This window comes from Aotus nancymaae, unplaced genomic scaffold, assembly GCF_030222135.1.
Source record: "Aotus nancymaae isolate 86718 unplaced genomic scaffold, 86718_ANA_hifiasm-v0.15.2.pri h1tg000040l, whole genome shotgun sequence".
Classification (NCBI taxonomy): Eukaryota; Metazoa; Chordata; class Mammalia; order Primates; family Aotidae; genus Aotus; species Aotus nancymaae.
Window position 1 is genome coordinate 83,062,207 of NW_026988454.1, and position 25,456 is coordinate 83,087,662.

A 25,456-nucleotide genomic window follows, 5' to 3' on the forward strand; every position below is an offset into this window, starting at 1 on the left:
AAGGATAGCAATCTCTGATCCTAGATTGTAGGTTAATCTTACAGCACTTTGCAAAGTGCTTTAGTTTCCTAACTTGTGGTACCTACTAAGTTTTCCTTTTTCCTTAGAAAAACATTCTAGTCACTAACCCCTGCCAGTAGCATAGTAGTTAAATCCAAGGAGCCTCACACCAAGCTAATGTGTAAATATCTGTGTAGGGTGTCTCTTGCCATAGTTATGATGCTGTCTCTTGCCTCTTTCCTTACTGATGCTGTGTGTGTCTCCACTTTCCTTTCCAAAAGACCCCTTTGCCCCGTCTGAAGGTAGTGCAGAGGCTGCACCTGAGCTGGACCTCTTTGCAATGAAGCCACCTGAGACCAGTGTTCCTGTAGTTACCCCTACAGCTAGCACAGCCCCTCCGGTTCCCGCAACTGCTCCTTCTCCTGCTCCTGCCGTTGCAGCTGCCGCTGCTGCCACTACCACTGCCACCGCCGCTGCCACCACCACTACCACCACCTCCGCTGCCACCGCCACCACTGCTCCTCCTGCTCTAGATATCTTTGGTGGTAATTTTTTGTTATTGTTGTCAACCTCTTTCCATCTGGTGGATTGAATTCTGGTCCTTGAGATGTACTGCATGAAGACTGTGTAATTAAATGGTTCTCTAGAAACCATTTGCCGCTTAATTCAGCATTCTGAAAAGTGCTAATTCAGGACTGAGAAGTGATGCTGTTTCAGGCTTGTTGTTCAAGTTGAGTAAAGGCATGTGTGTTCTTGGTCTTAGATTTATTTGAGTCCGCTCCTGAAGTTGCTGCAGCGCCTAAGCCAGATGCTGCTCCTAGCATAGACCTGTTTGGTACAGGTAAAACCAAAGCAACCCTTTTTTTCCACTTTCGTTTCTTAGATGTTTTCCTGATTAAGCTCTTTATACTCACCTATGATAATGCATTTGTTAGATTTTTTACTTTGATTTCAGCTTTCTGCTACTTACCTCTGCTTGGTTTTGGTTTGTTTCACTTTTGGAAGATGCTTTCTCCTCTCCACCACAAGGGGCCTCTCCTGTGCCTGAGAGTTCTCTCACTGCTGACCTCTTATCCGGTGAGTGCTTTGCCAAGATCAGGCCTTCAAAGATGTCTGGTGGAAGTAATGCATGGACAGAAGGATATGACATATGGGTTTTTCTTGAGTTCTTTTAAATTTAAAACTTACTTAAAAAGAAAAACTCCCCCTTAGGACCATCATCAACTGGTGAGGGTTAATATTTCAAATCTAAGGCTAGTGAATAGAGAAAATTTTTTCACACTAAAATGTCTGACCTCAAGGAGTCAAATTTTATTTTGTACCAGAAAATGTGTATTTTAATGTGTAAAAATCTGTTTGCTTTTCTTTAACTGATAAGATTGTCTACAGTCTTTCTGCCTGGAGTAAACCATCAAATCCTAAGATACCATTTGTCAAGGCTCATGGTTTTCTTTTCTCTTGGGTGACATGCGCTTTTTCCTATCTGTGCTTCACTGCAGTGGATGCATTTGCAGCACCATCTCCTGCAACCACTGCCTCGCCAGCAAAGGTGGATTCTTCAGGTGTCATAGACCTTTTTGGGGGTGCGTATTTCTCCTCCATCAACACTTAAGGAATGTTTTTTCTTCAGAATAATTTTTAGATCTATTTTATTATATTTCATCATTTTTTCTTTAGCCTATATAAAATTACTTCTATCTCTTAAATGTAAACTGAAGTTTTTAAGATCATTTTCATTTCTTCGCCATCATCATCTTCATCTTTATTATTTCATCATAATTTTCAGTGCATGACCTAACAAAACACATAATTTTTCCACTTGAAGTCTTTATATTTTCAACTGTTTGTTCATCTAATGTAGAATTACCTGACTGGAATTTCCTTCTACTGTTCTTTCTTGGTGATCTTGATCTGTTGGCTAAATCAACATCTCTAAGTTCTTAAAAGCAAAATAAACATGATCTATTAATAGATAATTTAGAAATGAAAGCAAGCCAGTTAAAACTGAAAGCATAAGGTCTAGATGTTGTACATTATTCTGTAGGTTTATTTATATTAAGTTTAATGTTTTACTATCCTTACAAAGAATTAGAAGGATTGGAAATGTGTTGCTGATTTAAATATATTTTCCTCTCCTTTATGTGTTATCTGAGGGCAAGAAGATGCACTGAATTAATTCTTGAGCTAAAATATCATCCTTAGAAAGTTCAACCCACATTGAGTACCTCCTGTACACTGAAGCATCGTGGACATTCCATGATGGGTACATGAGGAATACAAAGATGTCACAGTCTCTGACATTTGGGGGCTCAACACTTGTGTCAAATAAATACTAAACCTTGATATATAGGTACAGTTAATATTGCTGTTCCTTGAATTGAGTTTATTAATTCTCTTAAATGTTCAATAGAATTCTAAATGGAAAAAATCTATTTCATTACCTTTAGGTAAAATGTTTAAAACTTTGCTTCTGTTTTGACAGATGACAGAGTTTAGTAAAAAAATTTTATTCTTAAAAGAATTCTCTTAATCTTACAAGGAGGTATTACTTGTTAATATTTTAGAACTCTCTTTGAGAGAATAAACCAGTCAGAGCATAATTCATGTGATCATTTCACACACCCACAAAAGACCAGCTCACTGTACACTGTCACGTCTCTGCATTTCTCTGCATAATACTTCAATTACTTACTGTACTTACTATTTACACTTTCTTACTTTTCCGCTGCACAATGGATAATGGATAGATGCATTTGGAAGTAGTGCTTCTGAGCCTCCACCTGCACCTCAGGCTGCTTCTACTTCATCAGCATCGGCAGACCTACTAGCTGGTAATTAAATTAAAATGGTGTTTTGTAGAATTTAAATTTGGATATATTTTTATAAGCAAGAAATATTACATAAATTGCAGGGTGCATGTTTTCTTTTTCTTTCAAGACGTGAAATTGAGGGAGTGGGGCAAGTATTGAAAAACTGACTATTGAGTACTATGCTTATTACTTGGGTGACAGGATCAATCATACCTCAAACTTCAGCATCACGTAGTACACCCATGTAACAAATCTGTCTGTACTTGTCCCCCCAAATCTAAAATAAAAGTTGAAATACTTTTAAAAATGATTTTAAAAGACATGAAATTAGAAATTAAGTCATTGTACAATAGAAGTTTGATTATTTCTCAGGGTTTTATGAAATTGGTCTTAAAATCGCAGCTGTATACAAGCCACCCTTGTGGCTTTTTGGATGTTCCAAATCTGCCTTAGTTTCAGTCAACATGTTTCTTTTAGTTTATTTAAAAGGTAATATGCTTATGTAGCAATTTTTGTCTTGTAGTGTCTATGCCCATCTTTTTTTTAAAGGAATTTGTGGTGAAACGTACCACGATGTTTGAATATAGGTTTGTAATATGTGACTCACTCCATGAGAAACTGTTACAAACTGTTGACTCAACTGACATTGAGTCAAAACTGCTATTACATAGGCTACTTTTTAAAAATAAGATGATCATTTTGCTATGTGAAAACTCATGGGTGATCCCAGTTCAACAGGGTCATAATGTGAAATAGATTGGTATAGTTTGTCTAGGATTATTGCTTGTGGCCTAGGTAGTATATATTAGAATAAAAGGCAACAGTTCAAGGACTCAAAAACAGTAAAAGCCAAGTATTGGTCTTCCTTGGGAGCAAAACAAAATGTGTGCTTAATGATAGCCTTGACCCAGAAATTATTATTTCATAAGCAAAGCATTATGAAAGATCAGTTGCAAGACCACAATAGTAAGTTTAATTTCAGATTATTAGTCAAACTCACAAGACATTGTTGACTTACCTTACTCTGATTTTACTTAGAAGGGTACATAACAGGAACCACAACAGTAGTATCACAGAGAACTCAGACACTCAGATGCAGCTTCTGAGGTCCCTCCACAGTCACCACAAAGGATGGATTTTGGTCCTCAGATTGACAAGGGGCTGATGAGAGCATGGGCCACATCACCACTGAGAAGCTGCTGTGTATGTCTGAAGTCTCTCATCTTAAATTCCGTGCTAGTGCTAGCCGTGTAGACCTTGATAGAGCATATGAATAGTTCCCCTTTTTTTTAGTGTGACTGTAGCCCATAAAATTACAAGTTATACAATAAACAATCCTGGCACCAGGTACAGCAAGGTAAGGAACATTTTTTCTTTGACTAGTAGTGAGTAATGGCAGATCCTAAAGGACCTTCATCAGCCTTCAGAATTGTAGGAAGTTTGAGTTGAGGTCAAATCTTTCCTCAGGAAGCTGAAGCAGGTAGTCATAGCCCAGCTGTTAACCTTTCCTTCAATCAGTAATTCAGTCTGGCTATTTAACAGTCTTTCCCAGGGGCAATAGTTCTCTAGTGTCTTTCCCATCCTTTCCAGACTACTTGATCAAACATGACAGTCTTGCGGGCTGAAACCACTCATACTAGTGACTACCACTAGGTATTTTCTTCAACAATGAAGAACCAGGGCCCCACCGTGAAGTTGCAGAGATGATAAGAGGCAATGCATTTAACACAAACCACAGCTGGTTACTTGGGGAAATAAACTGCTAATTTGCCTAGTTTTTCCTCCAGGCCTAGATATTCTTATATCAGCTTCAAATTGGTTACCAAAACTTTCAGACTCTTACTAAACCAATAAATCTCATACACATTTTTGGGGTTCAGCAATAAGATTTTAACATGCCACAGAAATAGCATAGTTTTAAATGTCTATGGGAGTTCATGACCTTGTTAACTTTAAAATGAGATTAATGATTACAAACATTTTGCTTTGATGTTATAATTAAGGTTAAAACGGCTGGTAAAATAAATGTTCTGGCCTTTCACAGAAGTCTATGAATTCTTTCTTTCTCTCTCGGGTATCCCATCCCCTTGCCACAGATCTCATATGGGGATTTGCAGCCCACCAGGCAGGAGCCTGGCAGAGTGGTCAGCCATTGTTGACCACCTCCAGCACTTCACAGCCACATTGTCTACTCCAGGGTCCTCCTCCATTGTGGCCTCTCTGTGCCCTCCAAGGCTAGAACCTGAGAGATTCTGTTTCCAAAAGAGCCCAGGACACTAGAAACTGGAGCTGAAAGGCCAATCAAAGCCTGTGGGAAAAGGGAGTGTTCCCATCCAATTCCAAGTCAGAGGTCAGTAACAGAACAAGAGATTTGACCCTGAGGAGATGAGATAAGATCTTAAAACACACCTGGAACAAGCCTGAAGGGGTTTGTCACCTGCTGCCAGGTACAGTTGCACATAGCTGTGCCACAACTGCACAGCTTGGTACATTGACAGGTCCAGCAGAGGAAGTGGACAAAAAAGTATGTTAGTTCACTTTACAAAAAATAAAATTATTCAATTGTGTTATTCATTCTGAAATCTTAGTAAAATGGGGTGGAAAAGAAATCTTAGTAAAACGGGGTGGAAAAGAGAAAATTGGCAATGAAAATAACAATGTCATCTACATAGGTCTCATTTATTACACACTTTCCATTGCTTCCTTGTGACTCTTTCAGTGATAGGAAGAGTTATATATTGTGTACACTTTCTTATTTCTCTCTTTTCTATTTAAATAAATTAAGGTTTAATGTAAATTGGTATAAATGGTTTTTAATGTCTCATTTGCTTTCAAGGCAATTCTTGTAATTTAATTTATACATATGTCATCAGTGCCTGATTTATTTGGTATAATGTGAAATATTATTTCACCTTATATCCTGACATAAGGGGTCGGGCACAGTGTCTCACACCTGTAATCCTACCACTTTGGGAGGCCGAGGTGGACAGATCACTTGAAGTCAGGAGTTTGAACCAGCCTGGCCAACATGGTGAAATCCCATTCTCTACTAAAAGCAAAAAACAAAAATAAGCTAGGCATAAGAAATTTTAACATACTTATAATTTCTGTAGGGCTTAATTTTGGGGACTACGTTTGGGGACTACATACTTCCCTGTTTTCTTATAGAAAAACATTTCTCATACTTGTTCAAATATCAAAGCATCAGGAATTCATATTCTCACTAAAGAACATCATGGAATATTGATATAATTCTATCCTGCGAACTAGGAGCAACTTTGCTAGCCAAAAACAAAAAATGAAAAATGAAAAAATTCTAATAAACACAATGTAAAATCACAGTCACATTTATATATGTAACCTAGCTGATAGTTGACTTTCTGAGTTCTCACAGTTCTCATACATTTTTTGTTTAATGCATATTAAGTAGGACAAATATTTGGGGCACTGTGTATAGTAATTTATAGTGAAGCTTAGCATGTATATTATATTTGTGTCTGTGTTTATTTGGGGGAGGGATCAGCTAAGTCCAGTCTGTTGAAACTAAGAGGATTTTAAAAAATAAATAAATAAATGAGCCTAGCCATAGATGGCAAGCCCACAAATACGATCAGAGTCAAAGAGAGAGAGGAGAGAAAAAGATTCTCTAGAATCTTGTGATTGCCTGTTAGGAATAAAAAGAAAAATAATATGTAGACACTGTCGTGGGAGGGTAGACTGCTCAAAGGGAACCTTAGTCACTGGACTAAGTGCCTAAGATTAGATTTTTTTGAGGGAACACATTTACATATGAATCATAAAGATAAGGCAATAAATATATACTATATTAAATGTTAAAATGATTATAGAGATTTTAAATAAAAAATTAAGAACCATCTTAAAATTGAGGAAAAAGCTTTGTCAGAAATTGGCATGTTTTTTGAAACTATAAAACAAAGGCTAATTGGATAGTCTCTTGAAAATGAACCTATCTGTCATAAAAACTATACTTCTTTATTTCTAGAACTGTCAGATAATAACAATTCCAGAAATAAACAGCACTTAAAATATTGCCTTAGTCTTCTTCTACCCCTTGAATAAAAATTTTAAGGTGTTTGGTGCATGCAGTATAGTAAAATGAGAAAAAATTCTGGAGGAGACAACTTCCAATGAGGCCAGACTAGAAAAATAATTCTCAAAATAATGAAGACAGAGAAGAATGGGGGAAGGGGGAAGCAGAGGAGAGAATCCTTAACAACACCAATGAGTAATTCTCTCCAAGCCATTGAGATAACAGTTAGGATACAGATTTTATCCATATCTCAGGTAGCGTCAGAATGAAAACTTGAAAGTTAAGTTTTTAACTAATAAAAGTAAATATTTCATACAGTGAAAAGTAAAGCTGTCAAACTCTGTTCAAAATATATCAAATGAAAATATAGATGTTTGAAAGTTAGAGGCAGGTTCCTGAATGACAAAGGTAAAAATGGACTATTAAGGAAGTTAGGTGTGTTGAGGAATATGCCTAACATCTGAGGTTGGCATTGAGGAGGACAACCATGTTCTTCCTTAATAGACACAATTTTAGGGTGACTGTGCCATAAATCTGTGCCAGTATGAGAGTATGTCATATCCTATCTCTAATTGCAAAGACAGGGGACTATATGGTCCAGCCTATGAGGCCCTTGTAGTTTTGCATTTGTTCTCTTAACCACATTAATTTCATGAAATAAGCCACAGAAGTCCTTGAACTGAGTTTAAAATACAAACATGCCCAGTGTGGAATTAAAAAGTAACAATTTCCTCTAAAGGGAAAAGGTCTACAGAGGATCAATTCTGTCATCCTGTGTGGGAGTGTGTTTATCAATAGTTTTAAAATTGTACTCTTGGAACTGAAACAATATGATGTGTTATATGGACTGTGTAGTCTATGACAGATAGACTTGATATATCTGAATCAATAGGACTTCATTAAGTGTGTAGGCTACTCCCCTTTAGAAAGATACATTCATAACACTAATCATCTGTGATTAAAAAGCAGTGTGTCAACAGATGGTTGAGTACCTGAAAATAAGTGGGTCTTCAGTTATAGTGTAGGACAGTTCAAATATGACTACAGGACACGCAAAAGCCTTACCTTATTTCCAATTCCATTCCATAGAACACGTTTCTTTTTGTTTTTATTTTTTTTTTTTTTAAGCGACAAGGTCACCCTCTGTTGCACAGGCTGGAGGACGTTGGTGTGAACACAGCTCACTGCAGCCTTGAACTGATAAGCTAAAGCAGTCCTCCCACTTCAGCCTCCTGAGTAGCTGGGACTACAGGCATGTGCCATCATGTCCCCTGCCTAATGTATATATCTATAAATGAGGTCTCATTATGTTGACCAGGCTGGTCTCAAACTCCTGGCCTCAAGTGATCCTTCTGCCTTAGCCTCCCCAAGTGCTAGGATTACTGGCATGAGCCACCATAGCCACCTAAACATCTTTCTTAATATAAATTAGAACCACATAGAAAGATTAGTTGTTTAGGTTTTCCTGTTAACTCTCTTCCAGAGCCCTAAATCTTTTCAGTGAGTTAACAGAAGGAATTCCCCAAACTCTTCATTAATGTCTGTAATGTTCCTGTTTAGTTCTTCATATAGCAATTGATTATTTTTTTGAGATAATCCCTTGGTCATCTTATATCACCTAAGAGCTGTTTAATTATTCTAGGCTTGTGAGGGTACTTACTTCATAAGAACTGAGTATAATGGGAAAAAGTCATCCTGCCAGATCTCTGAAAATTTTATAAATGTATAGGAAGGATACCACTACAGCGTTTTTTCTGGATGTGGAAAAGTGGCAAAGAGTCCATACTCTGGAGAATTCCTGTGTGGAATCCTGGATCAGCCATTTGACTTCATGTGAACTTGGACAAATTATGTAACGTCTCTGATCTTAGCTTTCTCATCTTTGAACCTCGTGTGGTTGTTATAATGATTAAATAAGCTTATATGTGTTTTAAATTGAACCATTTAAAACTGCTGATTTTCTAGGACCAAACGGTTAAATATCAGCCATTCGTGTAGTTCATATGGCTCACCCTAAAAGAGGAAACCAAAACAGTGCCTGGCACTTGGTGAGCCCTGTGCCAATGCTGGCTTTACCTTTAATTTTCTTAGAGAAGGCACTGTTTTTTTCAGTGAACAGCTTTATTTATTCACTTATAGATGGATTCTTAACATAAAGTGGAAATAGCAATAAGCAGTGTCCTAAGTAAATGCGCTCTTTTTCTTCCTTTGACTGAATCTTATCAGTGTGTTAACTTCTCTGGTTTTTTTTGTTTGTTTGTTTGTTTTTGAGACAGTCTTGCTCTGTCGCCAGGCTGGAGTGCAGTGGTCCGATCTCAGCTCACTGCAACCTCCGCCTCCCGGGTTCAAGCAATTCTCTTGCCTCAGCCTCCCGACTAGCTGGGACTATAGGTGCACGCCACCACACCCAGTTAATTTTTGTATTTTTAGTAGAGACAGGATTTCACCATGTTGGCCAGGATGGGCTAGATCTCTTGACCTCATGATCCACCTGCCTCGGCCTCCCAAAGTGCTGGGATGTTAACTTTTCTTTAAGTGATTTCTTCTAGCCATGAGATGACAGGGCTGAATCAGATGATCCTGAGGCCATTTCCAACACTAATATGCTGTGATTCTAGAATAAATGGTCCTTCCGTGGCCGAATTTTAAGAAGTCAAGAGTCAAGTTGTCTCCACATTTACCTATAGAAAGAGAATCACACCACAGAACAGCTGCCTAAAGTAACCAGACATATTCCAATTTGAGGTGTGGCATAATGGTTTTTAAAAACTGACTAATACAGCCACCAATCTTCCTAAAATCAAAATGGTCACATTCACAAAAATAATTACTTTTAGCCTACCTTTGCTGGGCTAAGGTCTTCCTGATTTGGAGGATGTCTTCTTCAGTAAAGAAAATTACGAGAGAGAGATCCAAGATGGCTGATTACTAGCAGCTCAGGATTGTAGCTCCCAGAGAAAGCACACAGAACAAGAGGACACCACACTTTCAGATGAATTTTTGTTACCCAAGGACCAGAAGATTCCCAGCGGAGGAGCCCCACAGGTCACCAGTGTGACTCTTGTGGCTGGCGTGGTGGTTTTGCCGGCACCCCGGTGCAGCAGTTATCGGTGCAGAGTAAACGGGACTGGGTCCCCTTTTGGTTGATGTTTGGAGCTCCAGGAAGGCAGAGTCGCCCATTTACCTGATTGAAAAAGGTACTCAAGAGGGAAGCCAGTCCGGAGATTCCCAGGCAGAAAAGCACCACGAATCTTAATGCCACTGTTTTGGCCAGCACAGTGGGTTGCTCAGATTTCGGCGCTGGGAATCAACAAGTTGGACGTCCACTCAGAGACCTAATTTGAAAGTAGGCAATTACAAAGACGACAGGTGGATGAACTCACAATGATGGGAAGAAACCAGCATAAAAAGGCTGAGAATACCCAAGATCAGAATGCCTCTCCTTCTACAGGGGATCACAGTTCCTCATCAACAAGAGAACAAGGCCTGATGGAGAACGAGTGCATTCCATTAATAGATTTAGGCTTCAGAAAGTGGATAATAAGGAACTTTAGTGAGCTAAAAGAACATGTTCTAGCCCAATGTAAAGAAACTAAGAAGCTTGAAAAAAGGTTTGGCAAAATGCTAATGAGAATAGACAACTTAGGAATATAAGTGAATTAATGGAACTGAAGAATACAATACGAGAACTTTGCGAAGTATGCACAGGTTTTAACAGTCGAATTGATCAAGCAGAAGAAAGGATATCAGAGGTCGAAGACCAACTTAATGAAATGAAATGAGAAGACAAGATTAGAGAAGAAAGAGTAAAAAGGAATGAGCAAAGTCTCCAAGAAATGTGGGACTATGTGAAAAGACCTAATTTACGATTGATAGGTATACCTGAATGTCATGAAGAGAATGAATCCAAGTTGGAAAATATTCTTCAGGATATTATTCAGGAAAACTTTCCTAATCTAGTGAGGCAGTACAATACTCAACTCCAGCTAATCCAGAGAACACCACAAAGATATTCCTCAAGTAGAGCAACTCCAAGACACATAATTTCTAGATTCACTAGGGTTGAAATAAAGGAGAAAATTCTAAGGGCAGCTAGAGAGAAAGGTCACATTACCCATAAAGGGAAGCCACTCACAGAAGACCTCTCATCAGAAACCCTACAAACTAGAAGAGAGTGGGGGTCAATATTCAATATCCTCAAAGAAAAGAATTTTCAACCCAGAATCTCATATCCCGCCAAACTAAGCTTCATAAGCGAAGGAAAAATAAAATTTTTCAAGAACAAGCAAGCACTCAGAGATTTCATCACCACCAGGCCTGCTTTACAAGAGCTTCTGAAAGAAGCACTACAAACAGAAAGGAACAACCAGTATCAGTCATCCCAAAAACTTACCAAAACATAAAGAGTATCTCCATAATGAAGAATCTACATCAACTAATGGGCAAAATAGCCAGCTAGCATTAAATGACAATATTGAACTCACAAATATTAATATTAATTCTAAATCTAAATGGAATAATGCCCCAATCAAAGACACAGACAGGTAAATTGAATAAAAAGTCAAAACCCATCGGTACGCTGTATCCAGATCTACTTCACAAGCAACGACATACAAAGACTCAAAACAGAGGGATGGAGGAAGATTCACCAATTAAATGGAGAGCAAAAAAAGAAAAAAAGGAGTTGTAACTTTAGTCTCTCACAAAATAGACTTTAATAGTAACAGACTAAAAGAAACAAAGAAGGACATTACATAATGGTAAAAGGAGCAATGCAACAACAGGAGTTAATGATTATAAATATATATGCACCCAGTACAGGAGCACCCAGATACATAAGACAAGTTCTTAATGACTTATAAAGAGACCTGGACTCCCGCACAATAATAGTGGGAGATTTTGACACCACATTGTTAATATTCGATGGACCAACAACATAGAAAATTAATAAAGACATCTTTGATTTGAACTTTGACCTGGAATAAGTAAACTTAGTGAGTGTTTATAGAATTCTCCACCCCAGGTCCACAGAACATACATTTTTCTCAGTATCATATTACACCTGTTTTGAAAGTGATTACATAATTGGAAGTAAATCACTCTCCAGCATTTGCATAGCATTTCACAGACTTAAATGAAATATTGGTTGGCTGTTTGTTTGTTATTTTCTTCCTTTATTCCTTCCTGTCTCCATTGTTAAGCACAATTATCGGCATAAAGGAGGTTTTTAATACGTATTTTTAGATTGCATTCCAGCCCGGGCAATAGAGCAAGAATCCTGTTCTCTCTCCCTCTTTTTCTTTCTCTTTCTTTCTTTCTCTCATTAAAAAATAAATAAATAAATAAAAGAAAATTATGTAATGCTTATGTCATTCAAATACTAAAATCACTTAAAGTAGCCATAATGAACTGTAAAGATAATCTAATAAATAACTTTTTTCCTAAATTAAATTTTTTAATACACATATGAGGAAAGTCTAAACCCACGTCACTGTCAATTTATAGGAATAACGTGACTTGAACAGCATTGCTACCTGCTTTAGAAAATAGTAGAGAATTTTAGTGGAAGTCATTTTCAAAACTATAAATCAATTCTATGGAATATAAACTTAAGGATGTTTTTGAATCATTGTTTTTGCAAGCAGTTTGTGAAGAAGAGACAATGTGGCTGGATTTGAAAGGAAAATATACTTAAACTGTATGTAGGAACATCTTCTGGTAGTAATAAATTCTTATATAATAGAACATCATTCAGTGTCTTGGTAAGAAATCACTTCCTTCACAGATTGTATATTTTTGTACGGCAGCAATACAGAGTGACCCCTGCTTCTGTTTCTGTTTGCTGATTGAGAGAAATGTTTTGCTCCCAGCCCTCAAAGGATAAATACTTAATTCGAATTTGGATTACATTACAGTAGTCTTTGATTTTTTTCTCACCTTTTATATTCAAAAGTGTCCTTCATTTAATAAACATTAATTCAGTGTTTTAGGCACTGTGTGGGATATTAGTGGGAAAGACATGAAAAGAAGACACAGATCCTGGCCTCAAAAAAGCCATCCTGGGGTTGGAGTAGGGGCAGTGGGGATAAATACATGTAATAGGAGTAGGATGGAGTTATGTATTAGGTGCTGAGGATACTTGTCTATATGGGGCTATGGGTGGGGTGTAGCTGGCAGTAGGCAGTAATGTAAGGGCAAGGAAGTCTTACCAGAGCAGGCATCTGACACTGCGAGTGGTGGATCACAGCTGCAGCCTGCTTTGCAGAGATGTGGAGGGTCCAGTGGGTAGAGACAGAAGGACCCGTTCACTACACAAAGGAATTCAAATTATATTAATTGAAAAACTACGTGGAGCTGATAGAAGATTTTAGAGAAGTAAATTTGTCAACATTTTCCACTTGGAAATATCACTCTGGCTGCACTGTGGAGACTAGATTGGAGGAGGTCTAGACTAGAGACAGTACGCCATCCCACTCCATGACTGTTCATGAATCCAGAGAGCAGTGTTGCGGGGACCTGCACTGGTGGTGACAGCAGTGGGGTTAGAACATGTATGATAGATGTTAAAGATTTGATGTGTATTTTTCTGATTTGTATTTATATTTTATTATAATTTGTAGTAAACGTTTTCTAGAAACTAGATATTATGATTTGAAGAAACAAAAAATTTAAATGTAATGTGACTATCTGCATTTTAACCCTAGTGATGCCTTCTTTGTTTTTTATACTCCATTGTAATAATAGATTTGCTTGCTATCAGTTCTCTTAATAAGGGTATATATTCTTGTGTGCTGTCTTATTTCTAATTAAATTAAATCTCTCATTAATGCATGTCAGACATCAAAATACTCTACTTGAACAACTTTTCAGAAATGAGCTTCTCTGTTTCACTCACTGCTAATCAACATGCAGTCAATTCCTTTTCAGTTTTCTATAACTTTTTAAATTCTGTTTTTATGTTGGCCTTTACCAACATTTATGTTGTTTCTGCTTATGTTTTTCTGGAACTTTTTTTTCAGGATTTGGGGGTTCTTTCATGGCCCCTTCCCCCTCTCCAGTGACTCCAGCTCAGAATAACCTGCTACAGCCCAATTTCGAGGCAGCTTTTGGGACAACGCCTTCAACTTCCAGCAGCAGCTCCTTTGATCCATCAGGTGAGGCAGTGACTTTCAAACATTCTTTTCATGTATCCTGGTAATAAAAAATATATACTACCTAAGGTTAGTATGCAATCAGGAAATTTATGGCAAGCAAATATTGAGTGATAATTTGGTTTATAAAACATTAATAAATCTCTCATTCAATAACTTAAATTAAAATTTACAGTACATATTGGTATCCATAAGAATAACCTGCAATCCTTTCTCTGTTTCTGTTTATTTTTAGCAGAAATCTAACTTAACCCACACACCATCTATTGCATGAGCTTACATGCACTTGGTTTAGAGATGGTTAAAGGAAAACAAATACTTTGTACTAAATCTTTGTACAGTGTTTGAATATGTGAACCCTCCCACTGCTATTGCTTACATCCTCTGAAGCCTGCATGGCCCTCAGTTTTATGAAGTTGAGACACAAATAGTATTCTTTGCCTGCCTTTAACCTTTCATCACTGCTGTCATTTTGTTTGTATTCTCTTCCATTCTACTCTTCCCATGCTGGGTCCTTACTACAAATTTTCAATTGGTGAGTTTTTGGCAATTAAATGTGTTTCAGAAACACCCTAAATATATCCTCTGCCTGACAATTTGGTTGCTTCTATTGCCAGTGCCTAGTTGAATGCTGTCCTTTTTCACTTGAAAATTATTGTATAGCAGTTGTTGTCATAGATATACGTAGTTTTTGATAAAATTTTACAATTACAAAGTTGTTGACACAGATAAGATATTAGCAATATCTTATGCAAATGCTGTATGTCTGCATTTTGAATGAACTTTTTGTATTCTAGGAACTGAACAGTTAATAACTTATCATTTGGTGATCAGGAGCCATTGATGATACATTTGATCCCTAATACTTAAAATAGTGTTTAATTTACTTACACCCTTAGAATTATAACCAAAAGTGATTGCTCTAATGAGAAAGAAAAAAATCAAAATTATTACTTCTAAAATGTGATCAACTTTTTCAGGTACCTGTTACTAGATGCTGATTGTTATATCAGATTTTATTTTGTTTCCTAATTTTGTAGGAAACTAACAGATGCATTATTTTCTCATTTAAGAATTATTTTTAAAGTAAACATCTTAGGTTTTCAGAGTACATTATTTAGACTTTGCCTTAAAGCACATTAGAATATTTTTGCTATTTTCTTAAATAAGAGCAACAGTGGCAATATTGAATGCCTATATAAAGCAAGCATTATAATAAACACATGATATATATCAACTAATTTAATGTTTATGACGAAGTCATCTATTGGTCATACTCTCCCCATTTACAGATAAGAAAACTAAAAAGCTCATAGAGGAACTTTCTCAAAGTCTTATAGCCAGTGAGGCATACAGCTGAATTGAAGCCCAGTTCTGGCTGCAAAGTCTGTGTTCATTCCTGTACATTATACAGATTTTTTTTCTGTCTTTGTTCATGTTCATTAGTATTTTACATATGTCAACATGTTCTTCTTGGTGTTACAGTCATGAAAAGTGTGAATTACATGCCTTCTTTTATAAGATTGTATATTCACTTGTTTCCATAGCTTATCAAAAGACAGTTTTACTTTAAGTTTGCATATGATCTTGTTTTTGTTTTCACTTATTCTGAACCTAGTCTATTTGATTTCCAGTGTTTGATGGTCTAGGTGATCTTTTGATGCCAACCATGGCACCAGCTGGGCAGCCTGCACCTGTCTCAATGGTACCACCCAGTCCTGCGATGGCAGCCAGCAAAGCCCTTGGGAGTGATCTTGATTCATCTCTTGCCAGCTTAGTAGGCAGTGAGTAATCTAGTTTGTTTGTTTTTTTTTAACTGAAGCATATGTGAATTTTCTCTCTTTCTCTCTCTCTCTCTCTCTCTCTCTCTCTCTCTGTTGTTGTCTCTTATGTTTTGTTTCTGGATTCTCTCATGAGTGAATATAGCAGGGAGTGAATAGAAATACTTCGTTCTTTACCCAGTGCAGGTCCTTGGAAGGCAACAGTTCCTATGTCATTGGCTCACAAGCAATACCAATGTCATTTTAATCTAAATTATTAAAGGTATAACTAGGTAGCATATACAATTATGAAACCAAGTGTATTATGTGTAATAAGCACTTAACTTTCCATTTTATTTGGAAATAAGAACATAGAGTAACTTAAATAAAGTACAGCATCTTTCTAAATTGAGTATCCAACTAAGTTGCAGTCATTTGTTCAACAAATATTGAGCACCAAGCATTCTTCTAGGCTCTAGAGATAAACCAGTGAGCAAAACAGTTTTTTAAAAAAAAAAGTCTGTTCTTATGGCACTTGGGAAGGGCAGTCACAAACTTTAAAATAAGTAAATTGTATAGTGTGATACATCATACATTTCATGGAGAAAGAACAGACAAAGGAGAGTTAGTAGTGCTACAGGGTAAGAGTTAGAGTAAGCCTCACCAAGGAGGTAAAATTTGAGCAAAGATTTTGAAGGTAAAGGAGGACATCTGCAGGAAAATGAAATAGTCAGTGCAAAGGCTTTGAGGAAGAAGTTTGCCTGTGAGAATCAAGGGACATCCAGGAGATGAGTGACTAGAGCTGAGTGGGCGAAGGAGAGAATACTAGAGAGGAAGGCAGCTATTATAAAGATCGACCTTTGCATTAATTCTGAATTTTGTATTCATGTGAATGGGTTTACCACTGTAGATATGTATCATTATTCAAGGCAATATGGAAAGTTTAGCAGATCACTGATACAGAATCCTTTACCTGTGCATTTGCCTGTGGACACATGTTTTGTTTTTCATTCCTTCCCTGTGGTCTGAGCAACCATGAAAATGCTTTAATGACACCCAGTGAGAGGTTATTGGAATATTTCCTCCTACACTAAAATTTCATCTCACTGAGTGATTGCTTTTTCTGCATACTGTAATCTATCCCCTTTCAGAAATAAAGGACTCATACCTCCAGCTGCTGAGAGTGCCACCAACACACAGCCCTCAGCTGTCAACCACCTTTGAGAATGATCCCAGTTGAAAGAAGCTAACACACTATAGCAATAGCCAAACAATCTTGAAACAGAAAAAATCTGAAGTAATCACGTTTCCAATTTCAAAACTTCCACAAAGCTATAGTCATCAGGACAAATGGTGCTGGTATAAGGATAGACATATAGAACAATGGTATAGAATGAAGAGCCCAGAAATAACCCCCATGTATATAGTCAAATGCTATTTGACAAGGATGCCAAGACCATTCAGTAAGGGAAAAGACATTCTTTTCAGAAAAAAAAAATTGGGGAAAGACTAAATAACTTCATGCCAAAAAATGAAGTTGTATCCTTTACTTATACCAAAAAAAATTAATTCAAAATAAGTCTTACAACCAAATGTAAGAGCTAAATCTATACAACTTTTAGAAGAAAACATAGGAGAAAATCTTTATGACCTTAGATTAGGTTATGTTTGGTTTCTTAGATATGACACCAAAAGTACAAGAAACAAAAGAAAAAATAGGTAAGTAGGAATACATCAAAATTTAAAACTTTTGTGCTGTAGACGATACTGTTAAGAAAATGAAAGGACAAACCATAGAATGGGAGAAAGTATTTACAAATCATTTTTCAGGTAAGAGTCTTCTACTCAGAATAAAGAACTCTTACAATTCAATAATGAAAAGACAAATAATGCAATTTTTAAAATGGCAAAAAATTTACTTGAATAAACAGTTCTCCAAAGAGTATATACAGGTGTCCAATATGCACATGAAAAGATGCTCACCATTATTCATCAGTGAAATGCAAATCAAAACCAAATAATATATCACTTTACATCCATTAGGATGGAGATAATTAAAAAGACATATAACCAGCATTGATGAGAATGTGGGAAACTTGAAACCCACAACATTGCTGGTAAAAATGTAACATAGTTTAGCTGCTATAGTAAGAAGTCTGACAGTTACTCAAAATGATAAACATAGATTATCATATAACTCAGCATTTCCACTCCTAGGTGTAATGGAGTGGAAATGTAAATGTGCATGCACTCAAAAACTTATACATGAATGTTTATAGTATCGTTATTCATGATAACCAAAAAGTAGACCACCCTAATGTTCATCAGTTGATGAATGGATAAACAAAACATGATATATCTACATAATGAAATATTATTTGGCAATAAAAAGAAATGAAGTACTGATACATGCTACAACTGGATTTACTGTGAAAACATGCTAAGTGAAAGAAGTCAGTCAGAAAAGACTATGTACTTTCATATATGTGATTCCATTTATATGAAATGTCCAGAATAGGCAAATGCACAGAGACAGGAAGTAGATTAGGGACTTCAAGGGGCTGAAGGAAGTGAAGAGGAAGAGGAGTGACTGCTAATTAGTACAGGGTCTCTTTTTGTGATGACAAAAAAATTCTGTATTAACCTTGTGAATAAACTAAAATCATTGAATTATGCACTTTAAAAGGGTGAAGTTTGCTGTACAGAAGCTCTGAAGTTTAATTAGATCCCATTTGCCTATTTAGACTTTTGTTGCCAGTGCTTTTGGTATTTTAGTCATGAAGTCCTTGCCTATGCCTACATCCTGAATGGTTTTGCCTAGGTTTTCTTCCAGGGTTTTTATGGTGTTAGGTTTTACATTTAAGTCTTTAATCCATCTGGAGTTAATTTTAGTGTAAGGTGTCAGGAAGGGGTCCAGTTTCTGCTTTCTGCACATGGCTAGCCAGTTTTCCCAACACCATTTATTAAATAGGGAATCCTTTCTCCATTGCTTGTTTTTGTCAGGTTTGTCAAAGATCAGATGGTTGTAGATGTGTGGCATTGCCTCCAAGGCCTCTGTTCTGTTCTGTTGGTCTATATATCTGTTTTGGTTCCAGTACCATGCTGATTTGATTACTGTAGCCTTGTAGTATAGTTTGAAGTCAGGTAGTGTGATGCCTCCAGCTTTGTTCTTTTTGCTTAGGATTGCCTTGGCTATATGGGCTTTCTTTTGGTTCTATATGAATTTTAAGGTGGTTTTTTCCAGTACTGCGAAGAGGGTCATTGGTAGCTTGATGGGGATAACATTGAATCTATAAATTACTTTGGGCAGTATGGCCATTTTCACGATACTGATTCTTCCTAACCATGAGCATGGAATGTTTTTCCATCTGTTAGTGTCCTTTCTTATTTCCTTGAGCAGTGGTTCATAGTTCTCCTTGAAGAGGTCCTTTACATCCTTTGTTAGTTGTATTCCAAGTATTTTATTCTCTTTGTAGCAATTGCGAATGGGAGTTTGCTCATGATTTGGCTCTGTTTGTCTATTATTGGTATAGGAATGCTTATGGTTTCTGCACGCTGATTTTGTATCCTGAGACTTTGCCGAAGTTGCTTATCAGTTTAAGGAGATTTTGGGCTGAGACGATGGGGTCTTCTAAATATACAATCATGTCATCTGCAAATAGAGACAGTTTGACTTCCTCCTTTCCTAATTGAATACCTTTATTTCTTTTTCTTGCCTGATTGCTCTGGTTAGAACTTCCAATACTATATTGAATAGGAGTGGTGAGAGAGGGCATCCTTGTCTAGTGCTTCTGTACAGCAAAAGAAACAGTCATTGGAGTGAACCAGCAACCAACAGAATGGGAAAAAATTTTCACAATCTACCCATCTGACAAAAGTCTAATATCCAGAATCTACAAAGAACTAAAACAGATTTACAAGAAAAAAAAAAAACCCCATCCAAAAATGGATGAAGGATGTGAACAGACACTTTTCAAAAGAAGACATATATGAGGCCAACAAACATATGAAAATATGCTCATCATCATTGATCATTAGAGCAATGCAAATCAAAACTACATTGAGATACCATCTCAGACCAGTTAGAATGGCAATCATTAAAAAATCTGGAGACAACAGATGCTGGAGAGGATGTGGAGAAATAGGAACATTTTTACACTGTTGGTGGGAATGTAAATTAGTTCAACTATTGTGGAATACAGTGTGGTGATTCCTCAAGGACCTAGAAATAGAAATTCCACTTGACCCTGAATCTCATTACTGGATATATACCCAAAGGATTATAAATCATTCTATCATAAAGACACATGCACACGTATGTTTATTGCAGCACTGTTTACAATAGCAAAGACCTGGAACCAACCCAAATGTCCATCGATGATAGACTGGACAGGAAAAATGTGGCACATATACACCATGGAATACTATGCAGCCATAAAAAACGATGAGTTCATGTCTTTTGTAGGGACATGGATGAATCTGGAAACCATCATTCTCAGCAAACTGACACAAGAACAGAGAATCAAACACCACATGTTCTCACTCATGGGCGAGTGTTGAACAATGAGAACATGTGGACACAGGGAGGGAAGCATCACACACCAGAGTCTGTTGGGGGGAGGCTAGGGAAGGGACAGCGAGGGCTGGGGAGGTTGGGGACGGACAACATGGAGGGAAATGCCAGATATAGGTGACAGGGGGATGGAGGGGCAAACTACCTTAACATGTATGTACCATGTACCTATGCAACAATACTGCATGATCTGCACATGTACCCCAGAACCTAAAGTACAATTTAAAAAAGGGTTCTTATAGAAGTTTGCTTGGTGGTGACTAGTAAACAGCCTGAGTGGGAGACACTGCTTATGTTTTGATAAGAGCACAAAAAATAAAGTAGGTTAAGAAGTTAAAAAAAAGAAAAGGGTGAAGTTTATGGTATGTGAATTATATCTCAATAAAAATGTTTTTATAAAACATTTTTCAATGTTAGCTGAGGCTTCTATTGAGACTGCATTGCAGTCTTGCCCAATCACAACTTCTTCTCTTCTCTTTCACAATAAATCTCCTGCACAATAAATCTTCATCCCAGCCTCTTCTTCCCAGGAGACCTAGCTTGCAGCAGAGGCTCAGGTCCTCAGGTTCCCATCCCCATCTGCCTCGAAATTTGACAAGGGATTCATGTATACATATGTAAGATACATTTCTGCTTTCTTTTGCTTTTTCACGTAGACAGGCATAAATATTTGATTTAGGTTTTTAATCACTTAATACACATAGGTTTAGTTTTATAGTCTAATTGAAAAATAAATTTTAAAATGAATTTTGTCTTTTAAAAAAATAGCTAACATTATAGGTAATCATTTCTATATTTAATGTTCAGTTAATATATACCTTATTCTATTTTGTAATGCCAAGATTTGGTCAGAAATAAATATTAACTTTATCTTATAATACATTGACTCTACACCTGATTAGGGCTGTTGTCCTGGCTATTCCTTCTGCCTAGGAAGCTCTCACCTGGATCTCTGCTCAGCTTTGCCCCAGTCTCACCTCTGTGAAGCCTTCCCCAAGCACTCTGTAAAATATTCTCTGGCCTCATGCTTATCCTACCCCTTCAACCCAACTTATTCTGCCCTTCCTTTTCATTTTTCCATAAGCTTTCCATATCCTATATAATTTACTTTCTGATTATTTTGTCATCTGTCTAACACCATAGGAATGCAACTTCCTCCAGGATAGGGCTTTCCTACTGTTTTCTTTGCTGACATTGTCCAAATGCCTAGAACAGTGCCTAGTGTATGTAGATGCTCAAGAAATATTTTCTGAAGTAACAAATGAATTGACATTAGAGCAGATTGATTAAGCCAACTATGTCAAGGGATTCACAGAGCCACTAGAAGGACATATGGAACTCAGCACATCATTGTACTCACAGCTGACATTTATTACAGTAGCATAGGAAGGATACACAGCTGATGATAAGGGGAAAAGACAAGCAGAATCTAGAAGAATCCACATGCAGACTTCCTTAGGCTGTATCTCTCCCTCGAGGTGAAGAACACAGTCTTCACCCAGCAACAAAACTGCAGCAGCATGTATGAGATATTTTTGCCTAAAGAAGACCTTTAGAGACTCCACACCCAGAGTCTTTATTGGACACTGATTATGTAGGCACTCTCTGCTTGGCATGTGCCAAAATTCCAGACTTGCAGAACAAAAGTGGATATTCAGCATAAACCATATCATTTGTACAAAACATTTGGGCACAGTGATTCACGTTTATCATTTGGGGAAAGTTTTATCCCATTGTAGAAAGCAGTTTACTAGCCAAGTTCCCAGATAGCAGCCTTTCTAAAATAGCAACATCAAACCAACTGTGTTTGCTCTTTTCTGGACACCAGTTCACATTAAAATAGATTCTTAAATCTAACATGAAGTAAAAGAAAATCTTTAATTTATGAAAATATTTCCTAATATAGTTCTTTTCTGTATAACTGAATACAGTAGTTCCTAGGCAAAATATGGACTTTTTACAGACTTCTGATTCTTTAATATTTTAAATGTCATATCATATAACCTGATATAGAGATTTATATTCTTTTTTTATCCATTTATAGATCTTGGAATTTCTGGTACCACGTCAAAAAAGTAAGTGTTTCAGAATTATCTGATTTCCTTTTGACAGTATATTTGTATTCATTTGAGACTATCAACCATTTTACTCATTGGAGCAATTATTCATTCTCATGCTAGATAATTTCACAACTGGTTTTTATTTTGTTTCAGATTTTTGCTGTTGTTATTTTACTCGAAGCTCCAAACTGTTGCTTTGCAATGAAAATGAATAATCTATTTCAATCTCCAAGATTGTCACTAAGTTATATCTAGAAGTATTTGGGAATTGTGGTTTGAATATTTTAATAGCATTATATTCTAGATTCATTACCATAGTTCTATCCATCATAGATTTTTAGAAGTTTTTCATGGAGTATTAATTGTAAGGAAGGATAGTAAAAATGGTAAACATTATATCCTTTTTTAGATGTATATTTTGTCATTGAAATTGAGACAGATTTTTCAGTGATGGTGTCTTATGAACCCTGTAAGGTAGGTTGCAGTCATGATATAGTTGTGTGAAACCTTCTGCTGAATCCTCTAAAAGCCTAAAAGTGCCATCATCAATACATCTTAAATTCAACCAAATATAAGTGTACAGTATATATTATATATTTATTTGCATTTTTAGTAACAAATGAATTCAGTTTGATTTTCCAACATACTTTTCTTTATAGAGGAGAGGAAATTCCTATGATTATTGAGGTCCAAACTCTAAACGATGTTTTTTTCAAATGCTCTTAAGCTCTCTTAGATACAACATGGTGACATTCCTCTGTAAGTTTTAACTGCTGTCCTTATTACCATACCACTTGACTCAAACAACCTGCTTTTAAACCCAAATAAAATAATCTAAGTAGCCACACACCATTTTTATTTTCTGATTTGTGTTTTTTGTTTGTTTGCTTGCTTGTTTTGCATGGTTGATTTTAGGGGAGATCTTCAGTGGAATGCTGGAGAGAAGAAGTTGACTGGTGGAGCCAACTGGCAGCCGAAAGTAGCTCCGGCAACCTGGTCAGCAGGCGTTCCACAAAGTGCACCTTTGGTATGTAGCAGTCAGAGCCCATAGCGGTCAGAGCCCATAGCAACACAGGCAGTTTGCCAGTTTCCAAGTGGGTAGAGTAGGGTGCATTTTGCTAACTTAGCTGCTGACAGTGTACTTATTCCTGTCCATTGAAGAAATAAGCAAGATGCAAAAGTTACCAAACTGCAGATTCCATTGACTTTATATTTAATAAAGATTATGACCTTTTAAAAATTTTAAACATCTTAATATTTGTACTTCCATATTTGTAAAATTATGAAAATGATGAAAATGATTTATCAAAAGCATTTAATATCATTGATCGTTTTATCTGTCTTATCATATTTCTTGTCCAAGTTTTCTGATTGTCTTACTAAGTAATAACTTTTTTTCTTACCAGAAAGATTGGGCAGTTTTTTATTGTGTAAGTGAAAGTTAATTTTAAAATCCTGTTACTTCTACTTACCATTTAAAAACTGGAACTACTCACACCATCTTTTCTATAAGGTTTAATGGATTTTATTTCTGTATTTTAAATTTCTATTAATATATTAATACTTCCATTCATTCTGGGAAAGAATGTATCATTGGACATAAAGACTATTGCTTTGTGAAATTTGCTGACACAAAAAGAACATGTTTTTGGAGTGGCAAAATGTATGATTTTTCTATATCTGCTCCATGTTTAGCAAAACTAGACTAGTCACTGTTTCTCAAACTTACTGGCAGTTTTCTACCTTTGCTTACCACCTCTACCTGTGTAAATCATACTCATCTCTAAGGCTTTCTTGATATCATTCTTTGGGTAAATACAGCCATTTCAGATGGAAGAAATTGGCCAAAACAAAGGGGTTACAGAACCCATGCAAGTCTGAAATCCAATGAGGCAGTCAAATCTTAAGGCTCCAAAATGATCTCCTTTGACTCCATGTCTCATATCCAGGTCACACTGATGCAAGAGGTGGGCTCCCATAGCCTTGGGCAGCACCACTCCTGTGGCTTTGCAGGGTATAGCCCCCCTCTGGCTGCTTTCACAGGCTGGCATTGAGTGTCTGAAGCTTTTTCAGGCTCACAGTGCAAGCTGTCAGTGGATCTACCATTATGGGGTCTAGATGATGGTGGTCCTCTTCTCAAAACTCCACTAGGGGATGCCCCAGTAGGGATTCTGTGTGGGGGCTCCAACCCCACATTTTTCTTCTGCACTGCCCTAGCAGATGTTCCCTATGAGGGCCCTACCCCTGCAGCAAACTTCTGCCTGGGCATCCAGGTATACCCATACACCTTCTGAAATCTGTGTGGAGGTTCCCAAACCTCAATTCTTGGCTTCTGTGCACCCACAGGCTCAATGGCACATGCAAGCTGCCAAGGCTTGCAACTTTCACCCTCAGAAGCAACAGCCCAAGCTATACCTTGGCCCTTTGAGTCATGGCTAGGACACTGGGCACCAAGTCCCTAGACTGCAAACAGCAGAGGGACCCTGGGCCTGGACCACAAAACCACTTCCTTCTACCCCCCATACCTCCAAGTCTATGATAGGAGGGGCTGCTACAAAGGTCTCTGACATGTCCTGGAGACATTTTCCCCATTGTCTTGGTGATTAACATTTGGCTCCTCATTACTTATGCAAATATATGCAGCCAGCTTGAATTTCTTTTCAGAAAATGGGATTTCCTTCTTTCTTTTTTTTAGATGGAATCTGGCAGCTGGAGTGCAGTGGCACAGTCTCAGCTCACTGCAACCTCTGCCTCCCAGGTTCAAGTGATTGTCCTGCCTCTACCTGCAGAGTAGCTGGGACTGCAGATGTGCACCACCACACCCAGCTAATTTTTGTATTATTAGTAGAGATGGGTTTCACCATGTTGGCCAGGATAGTCTTAATCTCTAGACCTTGTGATCCACTTGCCTTGGCCTCCAAAAGTGCTGGGAGTACAGGCATGAGCCACTGTGTACAGCCAGAAAATGGGATTTTCTTTTCTATCACATTGTCAGGCTACAAATTTTCTAAACTTTTACGCTCTGTTTCCATTTTAAAAACTGAATGCCTT

At 37.2% G+C, this 25,456-nt stretch overlaps 1 protein-coding gene across 8 annotated transcripts in view; it reads left to right on the plus strand.

Annotated features, from left to right (window-relative positions):
• Nucleotides 1–25,456, plus strand: part of SNAP91 (synaptosome associated protein 91) — a 162,227-nt gene that overhangs the window by 120,620 nt on the left and 16,151 nt on the right. For 6 of the 8 annotated variants that reach the window (XM_064360873.1, XM_064360871.1, XM_064360877.1 and 3 more), the window contains 9 exons: nt 282–545; nt 764–841; nt 1,006–1,077; nt 1,500–1,583; nt 2,748–2,831; nt 13,881–14,015; nt 15,647–15,796; nt 22,390–22,420; nt 23,321–23,432. In XM_064360873.1, coding sequence (XP_064216943.1) covers nt 282–545; nt 764–841; nt 1,006–1,077; nt 1,500–1,583; nt 2,748–2,831; nt 13,881–14,015; nt 15,647–15,796; nt 22,390–22,420; nt 23,321–23,432 — 1,010 coding nt within the window. The remainder of the gene's footprint in view (nt 1–281; nt 546–763; nt 842–1,005; nt 1,078–1,499; nt 1,584–2,747; nt 2,832–13,880; nt 14,016–15,646; nt 15,797–22,389; nt 22,421–23,320; nt 23,433–25,456) is intronic. The other 2 variants (XM_064360875.1, XM_064360876.1) reach the window with 1 other exon arrangement.